Here is a 16,385-nt window from a genome sequence, read left to right as displayed (position 1 = left end):
TGTTAGATAAACATCATTTGCACAGGTTAGGGTCTATTTTACTGCCACACGGGATGTTCCAGGATATTCTGTCCTCCTTGTTTGCAGCTGACGGGACATGAGCACTTGTTCATATCCAAGGAGATGACTTAATAAACTTGACTGGGCCAAGTTTACTAAGGTGACCCGCTCAAAGGGTACAAACTGTCAACACCTCATTTCTAAACCAATGATCAAAGATTCAGATAATCCTGTAACTGTTCTTATCTCAGAATAGAAATGTAAAGACATATTTACATATACATATAGTCTAATAACTATCTAAATTCCATTAACAATTTGTGCTAGAAAGCTACAAAAGCAAAACTACTTTTTGTTCTCCACATTGCTTCAATCATGGTGCTTACGAGCAATTAATAGAAGGTTCGAGCGATGAGTTTCCATTAGCCACTGACTCCAAGCATCACTTGATCTCACAGGTGCTAATACCTCCCCTTGTGCTCTCATTCTCCCCAGCTAATCTGGGTAAGATATTCAAAGTGTCCTGGGCACTCCATCTGCCCAGGCAGCGACTGACTGGGCCCAGGCATACTCACCTTTAGCTCTCACTCTGCTGACAGAGAAAATAAAAGCCAGTTCAATAGAGACAAAAGAGCAAGAAACAGAAGTACCTGCCATATTTTAGGAAGACGGGGGGAAAAAGAGGGAGGGATGGGGAAAAGCAAAGGAAACCTGAAGATTCAGCAGCTTCTTTCAAGAATAAAATGGAGGGGCTGGAATGACAGTTCTGTGGTTAGGAACACGTGCTGAAGCCAGGAGGTTGTGGTGCATACCTTTAATTCCAGCAAAGGCAGGTGTATATTTTTTGAGTTTGAGGCCAGCCTGGTCTACACAGTGAGCTCCAGGACAGCCAGGGCTACACAGAAAAACTTGTAGGGACATTTTTGAGAATTCTGGAATTTTGGTTTCTTAAAATATGTAAGAACGTGCTTTCGTTTTAACCCGAGGTATAGGAATATGGGGCTGCTTCAGACTGTCCGCAGCAGCTGACTGTGATTTGCCGCCTGCTCTAGCAGAGGGGTGGTTTTGCCAGCTGCCAATAATTTCTGCAATGGTGTGACCTTTGGAATTCTGAGAACTTTTCAGAGGGTATATAAGGGCCCCCGAGGACTGTTGGGTGGTTGTTGGTTGCTTATAGAGGTTGTTTTCAATTTGGTCAAAGAAGAAACAAAAGGGGAAAAAAAATAGATTCAGGGATTGCTCTCTCTCTCTCTTTTCCCCTCCATCATTGTTTCTCTCCTATCTAGTGAGTAAAGGTTGGGAAAGAGAAGAAAACCTCCAAGTAGCAAAGACCAGCTACAGAAACCTTGTCTTGAAACACCAAAAAACAAAAACAAGAAAGGACACGTGCTGATCCTACCGAGTTTCTGAGTTTGACTTGTAGCTCCCACATCAGGAGCTCACACACCTGTAACCAACACCCTCTCCTGGACTCTGCAGGGATTGCACACCCATATGCACATCACCACGCACATACACAGCATGTTTAAATAAACTTTCAAAATAAATTAGGGGAGGAAACTAGCCTCTCCTGTCTCTCAGACCAAAGGCTGAGATGTGAAACTATTGAAACAACTTTACCTCCTAGCATACACACACACACCTGCAGAAGTAGGTGTAAATTTTCATTTCTCTAGTTTCTGGCTTTAGAGCTGAGAAAACCTACACCAGCAGAGTGTGGGCCTGAAAGAGGAGGTGGTGGAAGAGGGGACAGCAGAGCCACAGGAGTGATTTCTGTATGTCTATACTATATTCCTGCTTGTGTCTATAAAGACACAAGACAGGGAAGAGGGAAGTAACAGGAATGGAAGAAATCTTGCTCCGACATGACCATGAAAAGACTATGCCTATGTGTTTCCAGCGTCTGGAGAACTGACTAGAACAAGTGCTCTACTTTATTTACAAACCCTTTGCTTCACAACAAGTGGAGAGGGAGGCAGAAGAGCCAGGTTAGCTGTCGGCCCTCCTCTGCAAGTCTAGTAAGGAAGTGTGTCTAAGTCACACAGAGGGTCCTGAGGTCACGAGGCCCACGGTCCTGCTAACGTAAAAACCACTAAACCCATCTTCTGAACAAGAAGCTTGATGTAAAGACAAGAGCTAGGGAAAAACTCAACTCATGTAGGATTCACTAATATCCAAAGTGCAAGAGGACATCTGGAAATGGAAGGAGACAAGCGGATTTAGCTCGCAGAAGTCCAGCAGACATAAACCTGTGTGTTTATGTGAGGGGAGGCCACAGGACAAGCTGAGCATCTTCACTTTCCACCTTAATTTCTTACATTCCTGCCTGTGAGTGTGTGTGTGTCCGTAAGTACATGCCTGTGCACGTACACACACACACACACACACACAAACACATACCACAGCACCAGTGTGTGGAGGTCATAGGGCAGCTTGCGGAAGTCAGCACTCCCCTTCCTGCAGGCGGGTCACAGGGATAGAACCCTGGCTGTCAGGCTTGGCGGCAGGCACCTGCTGAGCCATGTTGCCAGCCCCCTGCCTAGATTTTTGAGACAGGGACTCTCACTGAGCCTGGACCTGACTGCTTCAACGGGGCTAACTGAGCAACCATTCCAGAGAGGCATCTGTCCCAGGCTTCCCAGAGCTGGGATTCCACCACGCCAGACTTGCTCACCTGGGGTTGAACTCAGGTCCTTGTGCTTACAAGACAGGACTTTACCAAACAAGCCATCTTCCCAGACTATATTTTTATAGTTTAGCTATAGTACAGAGAACAGAGAACCTACACTAGGCCTATAAAGTACCTGACCACGTTCAGCTCTCTGCCCGCCATTGAGCAAAGAGACGAAACAAGATACTTTGGTGTAGATTCTAAATGGCTGCTCTTCTACAATAAAAAGACCTTTACGTATAACACATTAAAGGAGCTGGGGAGATGGCTCAGTGGGTATGGCAGTGTAAGCCGGAGGGCCTGAATTTTAGGTACAGAACCCACAGAAAGCTTCTGAAATCCCAGCACTCCTACTGAGAGACATGGGTGGAAGGGACACATCCCGGGAACCCACAGGCCAGCCGGCCTGTTACTGAGAAGCAACAGCAAAGAGATCCAAACCAAAGAAGGTGGGAAGCATGGACTGATGCTGGAGGTCATCCCAACTTGCACGTACATACATACCACACACACACACACACACACACACACACACACACACACACACACACACCACATGAAATAAAATGCTAGCAATCTACTAAACTTGTCCTCATCTGGCCCTAAAAGCACAGGTAGGAGAAAAGTACAACGCTCGAGTGAGTCTGAGCACCCTGACTCCTTAACCAAAATAAACCCGAGTGTGGAGCAGAGGCTGCAGCAGGAACTGAAGAAGGCTGCTTGAAGTGCTGCAAGATGAAAACCTGAAATGATCAAAGCTCTGCAGAGAGCAACTCCAGCTGCAGGGCTGGAGTTTACTTTACAATAGTTCACTATGTAGCAGTGGCTGGCCTAGAACTTGCAGTGTAGACCAGGCTGTCCTCTAACTCACAGAGATCCTCTGCTTCTGCTTCCCAAGTGCTGGGATTACAGCAGGAGCTGCCAGTCCCAGCTCACGGCCTTACTCTTTACTCTCTATTTACTGAGCAGCAATGGTAAATCATAATCTACTTTTTTCCCGTGGGCTTTTCTTACTGCAGACACATATTGTCAACTCTAATTATTTCATCTTCTGATGCTTCTCAATTTACAGTAGACATTTGCAACCCAAGGTGGTTTTTCTTCCCCAGGGTGGTTTTTCTTCCTCCACCCCACGGTTCTCTGGGAGAGCTGAGGATAACTGAGGGAGGGGGTATTTGGATAATCAGTAGAGATCAAGGATTTAGCTAGACACCCAATAATACACAGCACAGCTCCCACAACAAAGAATTAGCCAGACCCAAATGGTAAGGGTGAAAGGTTTTACTCTCAGACTGTGAACCTATACTGTAACTGTTTTCTAAGCAATTTAGTTTATTAATGTCACTAATACAATTTGTGAGTTTCTGAATCCTAGGAAAGTTTTTTGCTTTTTAATTTATTTCCTGTGTTTTACACCACTAAGTTCAATGTCTGGTCTCTCATATCTGTTTCTGAATTGTATATTACATGGGGTGGGAAGGGAGTAAAGGTGCTGTAGATGGATCTGAGGGTCTTACCCCGTGTAAAGAGCATTCTCCATCTCTGTGGTTTTTCCAAACATCCTTAATGCTGTTTATTTTAGAGTTTAAAATATGAAATGGTCTGATTCTACCATTCTTTTCTTAAATTTTTGTATTATGTCTATTAATTTATTCTCTGTGTGTATATGCACATGCCACCATGCACATGCTGGGGTCAGAGAACAATTTGTGGGTTGAACTGAGTTTTCTTCCTTCTACTATGTGGGCCCAGGGATCAAACTCAGGTTATCAGAATTGTCAACAAGTGCCTTAACACATTGAGTCTCACCAGCCACTGCTTACATAATTCTGAATATGCTAACTAAGTAAATGAATTATAAGACTATAACCCGAGGTGCTAAACAGATGGCCCAACTGTTAACATTGGCTGCTCCTTTAGAGGAGCCAAGTTCCAGTCCCAGCACTCAGGCCAGGAAGCTGTAGGGGATCTGTTGACCTCTTCTGGCCTTCTCAGGCATACACACACGTGGCACACATTCACACAGACTCACACACACAAATAATAATAATAATAATAATAATAATAATAATAATAATAATAATAATAATAATAATGTGCACACCTTTAATCCCAGCACTCGGGAGGCAGAGGCAGGTGGATCTCTAAAGTTGGAGGCCAGCCTGGTCTAGAGGGCAACTTCCAGGACAGCCCAGGCTTCACAGAGAAACCCTGTCTTGAAAAACAAAACTAATTAATAATAATTTATAATAACAATAGCAACAAAGTAAGTTTAAAAAAGAACAAAACCGGAAAGGAAAAAAGAAAAAAAAAAATTAATGCTGGATTGCGTTTGGACAGCATGGAGGTGCTCTGGTTTTCCTAGAGGCCTAAATGCTAAGTAAGTTGCCTCAGGAAGTTCTCAGGTCTGCGAGCACACAGTCCACATTCCAAAGTGCACAGAGTTAGCGCAGCTCTGAGCCCTTTCCTAATATCAACCTAATAATACCCACCTTTCCCAGAGGATTCTGGGGATGAAAAAGTAATTTTACATATTGTCCTTCATATAAAAGACTTCAGTCTCAGACCTGGCAGGCATTTTTATGCATTTTAAGTAGAATCTGCATTTTCTAGAGAAAGGATGAGAAGCCAAGCTCCTCAGGATTTGCTCGAGTCACCGAGAAGCTCAGGCTCAAAGCCTAAGCCGACTTTTCCCTCAGACCACACAGCCGACCTCAAAATTCACATTTTAGAATGAGCCAACTTTATTAGAGGATCCTTAATTCTCTTTCTTCTTAACTTTGTCATCTTTCTTGAAAGCAGCCTCAGCCTTGATCTCAATTGCTCCTCTCCTGGCTTCCTAATTAGCATGAAGAACACAACTTAACTTTTACCAAAGGTCCAAGACTTGAAAATGGCACTTTGAACATTGGTTCTTGACACTTCCGAGATATTTAGTTCAAAGTCTCTAGTGACTAATTTCAATTTTGCTGCATATGGACAGCATTTAAGGAGAAGGTCATGTTTCATCAAAATATTTTAAAGTAAAACAAGGTGATGTACCAGAAAACTATGTCTTTAAGAGTTAAGGGAAAATAAAATTCTTACTTTTTTTTAAGGAAAACGTAAGACTACTCATCCAGATTGTTGGCAGGGGACTGGCAGGCATTAAACAAAAAGGCCTCACTGCCTGGGACACAGCTCTGTGTCCCAACCCCTATCCTGACTCCCTAGAAGAGACAAACACTGACAGATGAGGCTCCGAAATACTGCTCACCACTGTATCCTAATATCAGCCAAATTTATAAGGACCACAGAATGCTCTAGAGCATAGCACACGTGCACGCACACACACACACCGTCCCACACAACTAGCATAACCCCCCTGAGCTGTCCCACACCACTTTCTAATCACCTTATTGGAATTCATTTTAGCAGCTGATCCAAAATCCACCAGCTTGATGTGTCCCATTCGGTCGATGAGGATGTTTTCTGGCTTGATGTCTCTGTGGGAAAGGCAAGGCCTTAAATTAAATTGTCTTTGTGTTGATCAACAAGTAGTTACAAACCTCAGGCCTCTGTTCAGCCAAAAATCTTAGTTTATGTATTATGTTACGTAGACCATTCTTACTGGGAGATATGAATGACTGTTACCCATCTGGAAAGATTAACTTATTAAAAGGGAGAAAGAAAAAGAAAGCAAATGGGATGCTATTTGATGGATTATTTCTACTGTAGGCTCACATTCTTATATTACAAAAACTAAGAGAGAGAGAAAAAAGACTAAAGGACTTGCTCAAGGTCATATGGGTCACAAATGGAAAAATCTTTATCCCTAATTCTGTATCCCCGAAATATATATATATATACACAATATATGTGTGTATATATACACATATATACATATATGCATGTATGTAGACCATTCTGAGATCTACGTGAAAATCAGACAAGTGGGGATGTGAAGAGACATCTGAGTGGAGGATTCTGCAGACCATCCTTGCAACTTACTAAAGCGGGCAGTTAGAAGCATGCCTCGGCATGGAACCGCCCTCCAAATGCCCAATGTTACAGGCTTGGACCTCATCGTGACACAACGGGGTGATTGTGGGACCCGTAAGAGGTGGGACCCATAAGAGGTGGGACCCAGTGGGGAATCGGCAGGCCACTGGAGACCTGCCCTCTGCTTTAGACACTTCTCATCAACGAGGAAACAACTTAGGAAAGAGAAGATTGCCGTAAGGCCAGATGCAGAGGTCTGAGTCCACAGCAGGTGGCTTTGTTGCTTTGAGCCTGCTGGGGCGGAGGATCGTGGCAACAGGAGTGTTACAGAGCAAAGTAGCTCACTTTGTGATGAACAGAAAACAGACAAAACCAGAGAACGGGGACAAGGAACACATTCCAAAGGCACCCTCCAGGGATCTGCTTCCTCCAATCAGCCCCTCCTTCCAGTTATTAGAACTTCCTAAAACAGCAAAATATATCAATCCATTAAGGAAGTCAGGGCCTCATGACCCGATCACCTCAAGCATCACGGCAGGCAAATCAAGACCCACGAGCCATGAAGGGAAATTTTGGAGTCAAACTATCTGCTTCCCGTCTCCTCCTGTCTCTTTTTGTGTCTTGGCCATAAGTGGGGTGTTCTTGCTCTACCATAGGCTTCTACCAAATGCCCAAAGCAACAAGACAAATGAAGAATGAAACCTGCAAATCAGTGTGCCAAAACAACCCTTTCTCCACTCGCTAGGTGCAGTAATAGAATGCTGGCTGACAACTCCTGCTACTTACCATCTTTTGTTCCTGGGTCACATGCCAGTCCCTCTCCCAGTCAGTCCGTTTTCTACCATAGAACGCAAAGGGCCCAGGAAAAGGGTTCCTGACCTTACTAGCTACATCTGAGAGCCAGCTCTTTCTTGCAAACAGGCACACCGTAGTCCTAAGTGGAGTTAAGTGGATAGTGCTAAGTGTTGGCCATTTTGGAAAGCCTTTAGCCAATCACTGCCCAAGCTGGGGAAAACTAGAGGAGAATTTCTTTTGAGCCAGGAGTTACTCGGCCACTCAGTTGGTGTGACTCAGGGAAGTTCGCGGTCACCCCAGGCGTCCCGCTTACCGATGCACGTATCCCATCTGGTGCACGCTGTGCACGGCCAAGATCAGCTCAGCAAGGTAAAACTGGATCATAGCTTCATCTAATTGGTCCTCATATCTATTCAGAAGTGACAGTAAATCTCCTCCAGGCTGATATTCCATGACCTGAGGAGAATGCCAGAGTTATTCCTTTTCACACACCCCAAATAAAGAACACCTCAATTAGACCCTCAAACAACACCTGACAACGTTGTAATCACGATGCCTCTGTAAAGCAATGAAGATGTGTGACATATCCTAAGACACAGGATAGGGTCCCGGCCCTACAGAAATTGCATTCGTTGACCCAAGAGGTTGGAGAGATGCAAGAACAGCCACAAACACTGTGCATGATGCTTGCAAGGCAAACCTGTGGCGCTGAATTACATCCGCCTCCTCTGACACTCATTCAAGCTGACACCCCAGACATTCCCTAGGATCAGGTACACTGTATCGATGGATATTCCTGCAGGGCAGCAAACGTGCTAACATTCATTTTGCGTTCCTCTCAGCATACAGGAGGCGTGCGGTAAATGCAATGCAATCTTCCCCATTTACAGTCAGTGTGGAAGGCAGCTGGTGGTCTCTATTAAAAATTTAACAATGAATATATACCCTTTGACTTCGCTATCCCACTCTGAACAATTTACTTTATTGGTACTTATAATTCATAGACAAAAGATAAATAAGTAAATAGATTATCTACTAGATGGTTTATAACAAGGGAAATATACTTGGAAATCATCCAAATTCCCATCCTTAAGAGACTGGCTAAATTATGATTCCTCTAAATCATGGGCTATGACTCAGATATTAAACGCACATGATTCTAGCTATTCACGCTACCGTGGAAAGCTGTCCATATCACAGAAAATGACATTCTGTACAGGATAGAGAACAGCCTCCCTTTTATCAGAAAAAAAAATTAATTTGCTGACGTATATAAGAAACAAATCAGAATATACAACCTCACAGCTAAAATGCTTGCTTAGAAAATTCCACCTCAAGGGAGTAAAAACCATCAATGCAAGCGTGTGTGTGTGTGTGTGTGTAATATGCACACACAAGCATTTGTATATGTGTAAGTGTAGGTACACACCTGCCATGACACAACGGTGAATGTCAGAGGACAATGACAGGTGCCTTGTCAGGGCCTCTGTGGTTTGCCACTACCCCAGCCTCAGCCTCCCACCTCCCCACAGGAGCACAGGGCTACTGATGTTCACAGTCTGCATCTGGCTTTGCACAGATGCTGGAGATTCGAACCCAGTCCCTCACACTTGCACAGCAAGCACTTTTTACTCCCTGAGCGAAATCCCCAACCCTCCATCTTCTGAGAACCAGATGTGACATTCCCTTGTCAATGTATGACCTGAAGGCTGGTTAGCTTGGTCTGACTCACCTGATGACTTCACTTCTTAACCTTTCATGGTCCTCTGAAAACTCCAGATAAGACTAATCCCCATGCAACCCTGCCTGATGATTGAGCAAGGCCTGAACGGGCCTGGCTCAGTGCCTGGAACCAACCTGAGGTCCAATTGTCCTTCCCCTCCCCTCCCTGTGTGGTTCTTTCCTGGCTGGAGAGAATCGAGGGCCCATTTGGCTGCCACTCTGGTTGTTCTCCTAGGAGCTCTCCGCCCTTTGCTCTAATGTCCATTTTGTTGGCCAGTGTCAGCGTGTGTCCAGTCCTCTCCAGAAAAGGACATGTTTCAATACACTTCTGTCAAGAAACGCTAAATCTACTGTGATGTTCATCTCAACTGTCAATCTGGCTGCACATAGGATCACCATGGAAACACACCTATAGGGGGCTGTCTGTGAGGGAATTTCCAGAAAGGTTTACCTGAACAGGAAAGGCCCTCCTTGAAAGACCCATCTTGAAGGAAGGCAGCTGGGGCCTTGGACTTAACCTTGACTGCAGACACAGTGAGACACGCCATGGACTGGGGTCCTGCCCTGAGGAGGCAGCTGAGCGCCAGCATTTCTCTCAGCATTCCTGACTGCAGTGTGGGCAGCCACCTCACCCTCCTGCTGCCGGGCCTTCCCACCACGAGGGACCTAACGCTCAAGTAAAGCCTTCTAGCCTTCACTTCTTACCAATAATTTAGTCACGGCACTGAGCAAAGTAACAGATATACTCAATCCTACAAGCCAGTTCTGGAAGGCAAATTCTGTTTTCCTCCCAGCTGCGGTTTGTCTTTCCTGTAGTCCAGAAAACTCTAGGCAAGTGTGGTGGCTAACCATGGTTGCCAACACCTGGGAAGGGGGACCCTCGCTGAGGGATGAACTGAGGGATGCCCCATCATGCCCCACCCATGGCTGGTGGGCATGTCCGGGTAGCGTTTCCTTGAGTCCCAGCTCACTGTGGGTGGTACCGAGGCAGGTGGGCCTGGGCTGTAGGGAGGCAGCTGGGTGTCAACCTGAGAACAAGCCAGGAATTCCTACTTCAGCTCCTGTTTGAGCTCCTTTCAGTGGTGCACTGTGACCTGGAAGCAGTAGATGAAATAAACCTTCCCTCTCCCACTTGCTTTTCGTTTGTGGTGGTTTTTGAAGCAACAGAAAGCTAACAGAGCAAGTCAGATGGGGAGATTCTGTAAAGGTCCACAGAGACCCAGGACTGGTCATCCTAAAGACTACATGTAGTTCACCCACCACCAGACCAGCCCAGACGCAGATAACCGTGGCCAGGGACGCACACAGCCTCTCATAGCCTGGGAACGTGGCCTCTTACACCCTACACACACAGGACAACTGCCCTGGCAAAGCAAGATGCCATTTTTTTTTTTTTTACCAAAGCTGCTAAAAGCAAATTGGTTCACCAAGAAGTATGACACCTAGAAGGGGTAAAACTATTTCCTCCAAATTCACAGCCAACGGCAATGACGTCAGCTACTCACCTCAGCCCCAGAGGAGCCCACAGGAGCCACCTGGCTTGCTAGAGCTCACCCACTCATCCCAACCTGGTTCTCCACAGGCCTGGGGATGTGGGTGAATGCTAATTTGTACGTCTGCTTTAAATATATATTGCCATTAAAAGGGTCTTAAGCAGCAAAAGGAAATTCACAGATAATAGCAGACGCACTCATACTTTCAGAGCGCAAATGGTTTAAAATAAGAACAATGCATATTTATGATGACACATCGCTGTAAAAGACTTTTGGGCTCTGGTATGTGAGAACCAGAATGGCTTCTAAGTTTAAGGCTGAGAAAGTCAACACTACGGCAACCATTGGCAACTCTGGTGAGCTCATGAGCTCAAACACTGACTGCTACTTAGGACTTAGTGCCAACTCCTGAAGATTCTATTTGGTAGAACCAGCAGAAATTTTGAGAAAAATTAGTATCTCTTACAAAGGGGAAAAGTTCATCACTCCCTCTTTTCAAGATGTCCACCCAAACTATGTCAACCTCTCATGTATTCAGAAGCCAGGACTGATTGGGGAAACAAGCCACAAAAATTACAACGGCTGCTAGCTGGTATGCTCCATGACACACAGGGCCAAAACAGACAGCCTAAACGACAAACATCTGACTAGGACAGACCTTTATCAGAGAGTCTAATCAAACCACATGAACCAACACAATCCCCAATTAGCATACTAAAATATCCAACTGCATGATATCAGAACTGCTGTGGACATTCACTGAGTCACTCTGAGGATCTCGAGACATTAGCCATGGTCTGTAACTACTCTACGGAATACAGGGAGAGCCCACGTGGGAGACGGTCCGTGTGATGTACAACCAGTTTAACCAGTTACCATGCTGTTGAACTTAGACAGATGATAAAGAATCAGGATTTGGGGTCTTTCAGAAACACCTTGGGACTGTGAAAGATGGTAGCAAACCAAGAGTCTATCAAAGTCCTCAGCAAATGTCACAAACTAAGAGTCTTCAAGACTGGCTGTGACCCAGAGACAAGGACCAGAAAACATTATGAACTAATGAAGAACAAAGTCGCCACCTACGATGTGCTAGAGCCCACACGCAGCACCTGGTTTGGTCCATGAATGTGTTTCTGTCCCCAACTTTTGCTGCTCAGAGAGCTGGCGACACATGGATCTGCCTGTTACCCCCAAACTGTAGCTTCTAGACCGGGAAGGCTCTCAGTCCTTGACAGAGGGTTTTCAAGCCTGCTTGCCCGTCAGGGTTACTGGGAGGAGTGCTTTGCAAAAGTGTGGCATGAAGACAGAGAGATGGCCCAGCAGGTGAAGACACTTGCCACCAAGCCTGACAACCTGCGCTTGATCCCTGAGTCCCACGCAGTAGAGAAATGACTCCTGCACATTGTCCTCTGACCTCCACGCACGTGTCAGAGTATGCAGACACATTCAAAATAAGTGGTCCTCTGAAAGTAAGACGCTTTCATCCATAATATCTGAAGGCCTACTATGTGCTAGTGTTCTAAATATCAGGAATAAAAAAGGCAAAGAAAAAAAAATCCTGTGTCTTCATAGAGATGGCACTCCAATGGAAAGCAAAAGAATTAATTATTATGATGGTAATAAGAAAAATCATAGTAGAAGAGTATTTCTCCTTTTCAAAAATTCCACATACTCGGGGAATTTGCTAAAATATGAATTCCAGAGACTGACCAGCATCAATGCTCAAGCTCCACAGATCCCACTCTTGCCCTCAAACTTGACATCCTTCTGCCTCAGCCACCTGAGTCCTGGGCTTAGGAACATACATTACCACATCTGGTTAAGGAATGCACTTTCCCAAGCTATTTATTATATTACTTCTCACTGCTGTATATGTGAGTGTGGACACATGTGGAGGTCAGAGGACAACTCTGTGGGGTCAGGTCTCTCCTCCCGACCTTACATGGTTTCCAGGGCTTGAACTCAAATCATCAGGATTGCCGGCTGAGCCATCCCACAGGCCTGGAGAATGTGTTAATGGTCCCAAGCACCGGGATCATTATTGATGAGGTTACAGAACCAGTTCCGCTTCCTAATCCGGTCTTATTTGAAGTCTGCAGCAGCTTGCCCTTGAATGGGCCTTGGCTTTAATACAGCCATCACTTCTGCTTACATTTTTTTCAGTGACTACTCGAAGGCTTTCTGAATATCAAGACAAGCTCATAGACAATAAAGAGCTGGAAAATAACCAGGCCACTGGCATTGAAGCAATGATCTTCCACACTTGCAAGGACTGGAGACATCTCCTACAGAGAAAATAGGCACAGGGCACCCAAATGGGGAAATCACCAAATCACCTCAATCAAAAGCCAGAGAGATGAGATGGAGAGAAACAGCCCTCCGGTGAAATAGGCCTAAACAATGTGGCAACCCCGCTGTTGGCAGAGACCACACAGCAGCTGACAGACGAGCCTGGCTTGGAGCTGTGAAGGACTCACTCTTTCAAAGCAAAGACTTTCTGGCCAACAGAGACAGGCCCTTCTACAGCAGCAGCTGCAAATGCTAATTAAAGGGCAGATCTTACACATGTTCTGTTTGGAAGGCGCCAAAGCTTCTCTGTTGGGTTTTACATCTATACTCCAAGGGCTGCAGTGGCAATTTCCATTCGCTGTGCTAAAGTCAAAATAAAGGACAAATGTGTGTGCGCGTACCTGTCTGTGTGCGCTCGCATCGCATGCATATGGGAGGGGGTATGAACATTCAGTAGTTACTTGGTATTGTTACAGTTTGAATGTGCCCTCAAAAGTTCACATGCTGCGGTTCATGAGATGGCTCATCAGGAACGGCCACTTGGCACCTCGTCTCATGACCTGAGCTCATTCCCCAGAGTCCACACAGTGGAAGGACAGAACTAACTCCCAAGTTATCCTCTGACAAGCATGTCATGGTACACACAGCACACACATACACACAGAGTTCACATGATGGAGATGGGGAGATGCCTCAGGGGCAAGCTACTTGCTATATGCATGAGGACACAGTTTGGATCCCTGTAACCCATGGAAATGCTAGGTGGGAGCGGCAGGGGCAGGGACTTCTTGCAATTCCCACATTTGGAAGGCAGACAAGGGATCCACAGAGCGCGCTAGCCCAAAGTGAAAGACTTTGTCTCAATGAATAAAGTGTGGAGTGATCCAAGAAGATTCCTATATTGCCCTTGGACCCCCACATGCATGTACACACACGTGTACATACAACCACATATATGTGTACCCACACACATATACGAACTACTTAACTCCAAATTTGTATGATGCTGCTATTCGGAGGTGGGGCCCTTGGGAGGTAATTAAGGTTACGTAAAGGTATAGTCTCTCAGTGTGTGATAGCATTAGTGGCTTTATAAAGAGGCACAACAGACTCACATGCTAACTTTCTTAGCATGTCACACTCTCTCCCATGCTATCAGGCTGCAAGAAAACTATGACCAGATGTCAACCCGATGCCACTGATGTGCTCTTAGAGTTCCCACCTATAGAGCCATGAGCCAAGTAAACGTCTATTCCTCACAGACTGCCCTGTCTTGGGTATTTTGTTACAGCAATGGAAGATGGACTAAGACAAGTTCTATTCCGGTTTACACAGCGCATCAATAGGGGCATGTTGTGTAAGCTACCTCTCAGAAACCTGACCTTGAAATGCTTGTACACTCCATGTGCGCCACACAAAATGCAATGGTGCCCTTGGCATCACAGTGTACTCTGCCCAGTGCTCCTGAACCTTAGTACCAGGGAGGGGGTTAATAATCCTTTAAGGAAAGTGTCCCCTAACAGAGATCTTACATTATCTTTCTGGAAGGTCAAGGTAACCCCTAGGACAGTGGTCCTCAACCCTGTGGGCCATGACTCCTTTGAAGATCACATAACAGATACCCTGCATATCAGATATTTACATTAAGATTCATAACAGTAGAAAATTACAGTTATGAAGTAGCAACGAAATAACTTTATGGCGGTGGGTCATCACAACATGGGGAATGGCAGTAAAGGGTTACAGCGTTAGGAAGGTTGAAAGCCACTGCTCTAGGAGATGAGAGGTTTTTTCTCACTGAAATTCTGAATTCCAGCCTGATTCAGCCATCTATTTTTAAAAAATCCTTATAGAGCACTGAATCATGCAGTCTGGTCAAGGAACAGTACAGCCAGGAAAGTAACCAAGGCTGTGAGTGAAGGATGGGCTATTGACAAAGGTGCAGTGAGTTAAAAAAAAAAAAACATAGAATAACCCCGAGGCTGACAGGGCAAAGAGAAAGAGTCCATTCCTCCTGGGTCTCAAAGGAGGAGAGATTTCAGATGGGGACACCGTGTCACTGAATAGACCAAAGAAGCAATAATCAGAACGCAGAGGGCCTGCAACTGTAAGGGAACATTTCTCACAAAGACAGAGACACTACTGAACCAGCAACAACAGGACATGGAAGTGTGTGAGAAATGCTAACTGGGGTACGCACCCCAGTCTCGCCTCCTGAGTCAGAGACTCTGGGAGTGGAGAAGACAAACTGAGACCATGCAATTAAACTGCAGGTCCTAAAAAAGGATAAAGTCTGAATGCACTGTCTTGAAATACGCCTCAAAACCTGGACACAGAACAGCTATTTCAAACTCAGAGAACCCTGATGGCAGTAGCACGCTCAGGCAATTGAACTGGGGCCAAAAAGAGGAATTACATCTGATTCACCAATGAGAAAGCTCAAGCTGAAAAGGACAATGACTCTGGAGGGACAAACAAGGGTCAGCAATAAAACAAGGACAGGCCTTTTATGCACCAGGATTTCTGGTGGGCAGCAGCGGCCTCAGCCTTGGCTTCCAGAATGGCAACATGCAAACACATGCCTGGTGATTTTGAGACATGCCTGAAATTCAGATAATCCTAGCCAAGAGATCAAAACAGCACATGTCTCGTTGTCAAAACTATCATAAGCTGTCATCTCGTACCAGGGTAAACAATGGCGCTGCATGCATTAACTCCCTCCTGACTCAAAGTGACAACAGATGCTGGTGTCCACAAAGGCCCTGGGGTGAGTAGCCCAAAACAGCTCATTTCCAAATTGTTTCTACGTGGAAACGGAACACTGTCCGCAAAAGTGCATGGGTGTGGGTTGAAAATGAGAGACTATGAAAAACTAACCACAAGCAGCACAACAAGCCAGGATTCTATCAGGAGTCATTCTGACACAGCTGTGGAACATCACACGTATGAATAGAGAGTGGAGTCAGGAGCCTGCCTTCAAGCCCTAGCTGTAACCCTGGTGGGGACTGTTAACTCTCACCCCAAAGCCACCCTTCCATTCGTCTATGGATCAGACCTATCTGCCAACTTGACTGGGCTGAGAAGAGCCTGGTTTCTGGATATAACTGTGAGGTATTTCCAGGGAGAGTTAATGGCGCGGGGAGACCAATCCTCAACATAAGTGACAACATTCTACAATCTGAGGGTTGTGGTGGGAGACAGAAAAGGGGCAGGCCAGGGGCACAAGTGTTCTGCCTGCCCCCCCCCCCTGCTTCCTAGCAGCCATAAAAAGCTGCCCTTCTTGACCACACCGTCCCTGCCACGATGGATTGAGAATCTAAAACTGTAGGCCAAAAAATAAATCCTTTCTCCTTTAAATACTTTCCCTCATGAATTTGGTTACAGAAAAGAAAAACCAGTAGTAAGAATTTTAGCACCTAGACAATATGTGTCCG

The 16,385-nt window shown here is 45.5% G+C and overlaps 1 protein-coding gene across 1 annotated transcript in view; it reads right to left on the bottom strand.

The window, feature by feature from the left end:
- Cit (citron rho-interacting serine/threonine kinase) overlaps positions 1-16,385 on the bottom strand; it is a 134,351-nt gene that overhangs the window by 93,985 nt on the left and 23,981 nt on the right. Inside the window, exons 5-6 of the mRNA XM_055605951.1 lie at positions 7,761-7,903; positions 6,066-6,156 (exon numbers count right to left, since the gene is read on the bottom strand). Coding sequence (XP_055461926.1) covers positions 6,066-6,156; positions 7,761-7,903 — 234 coding nt within the window. The remainder of the gene's footprint in view (positions 1-6,065; positions 6,157-7,760; positions 7,904-16,385) is intronic.

Source organism: Psammomys obesus, unplaced genomic scaffold, assembly GCF_907164565.1.
Source record: "Psammomys obesus unplaced genomic scaffold, mPsaObe1.curated_primary_1811, whole genome shotgun sequence".
NCBI classification, from domain to species: Eukaryota; Metazoa; Chordata; class Mammalia; order Rodentia; family Muridae; genus Psammomys; species Psammomys obesus.
The sequence above is the reverse complement of the archived record's forward strand: the minus strand, read 5'-3'. Positions and strand labels throughout refer to the sequence as shown.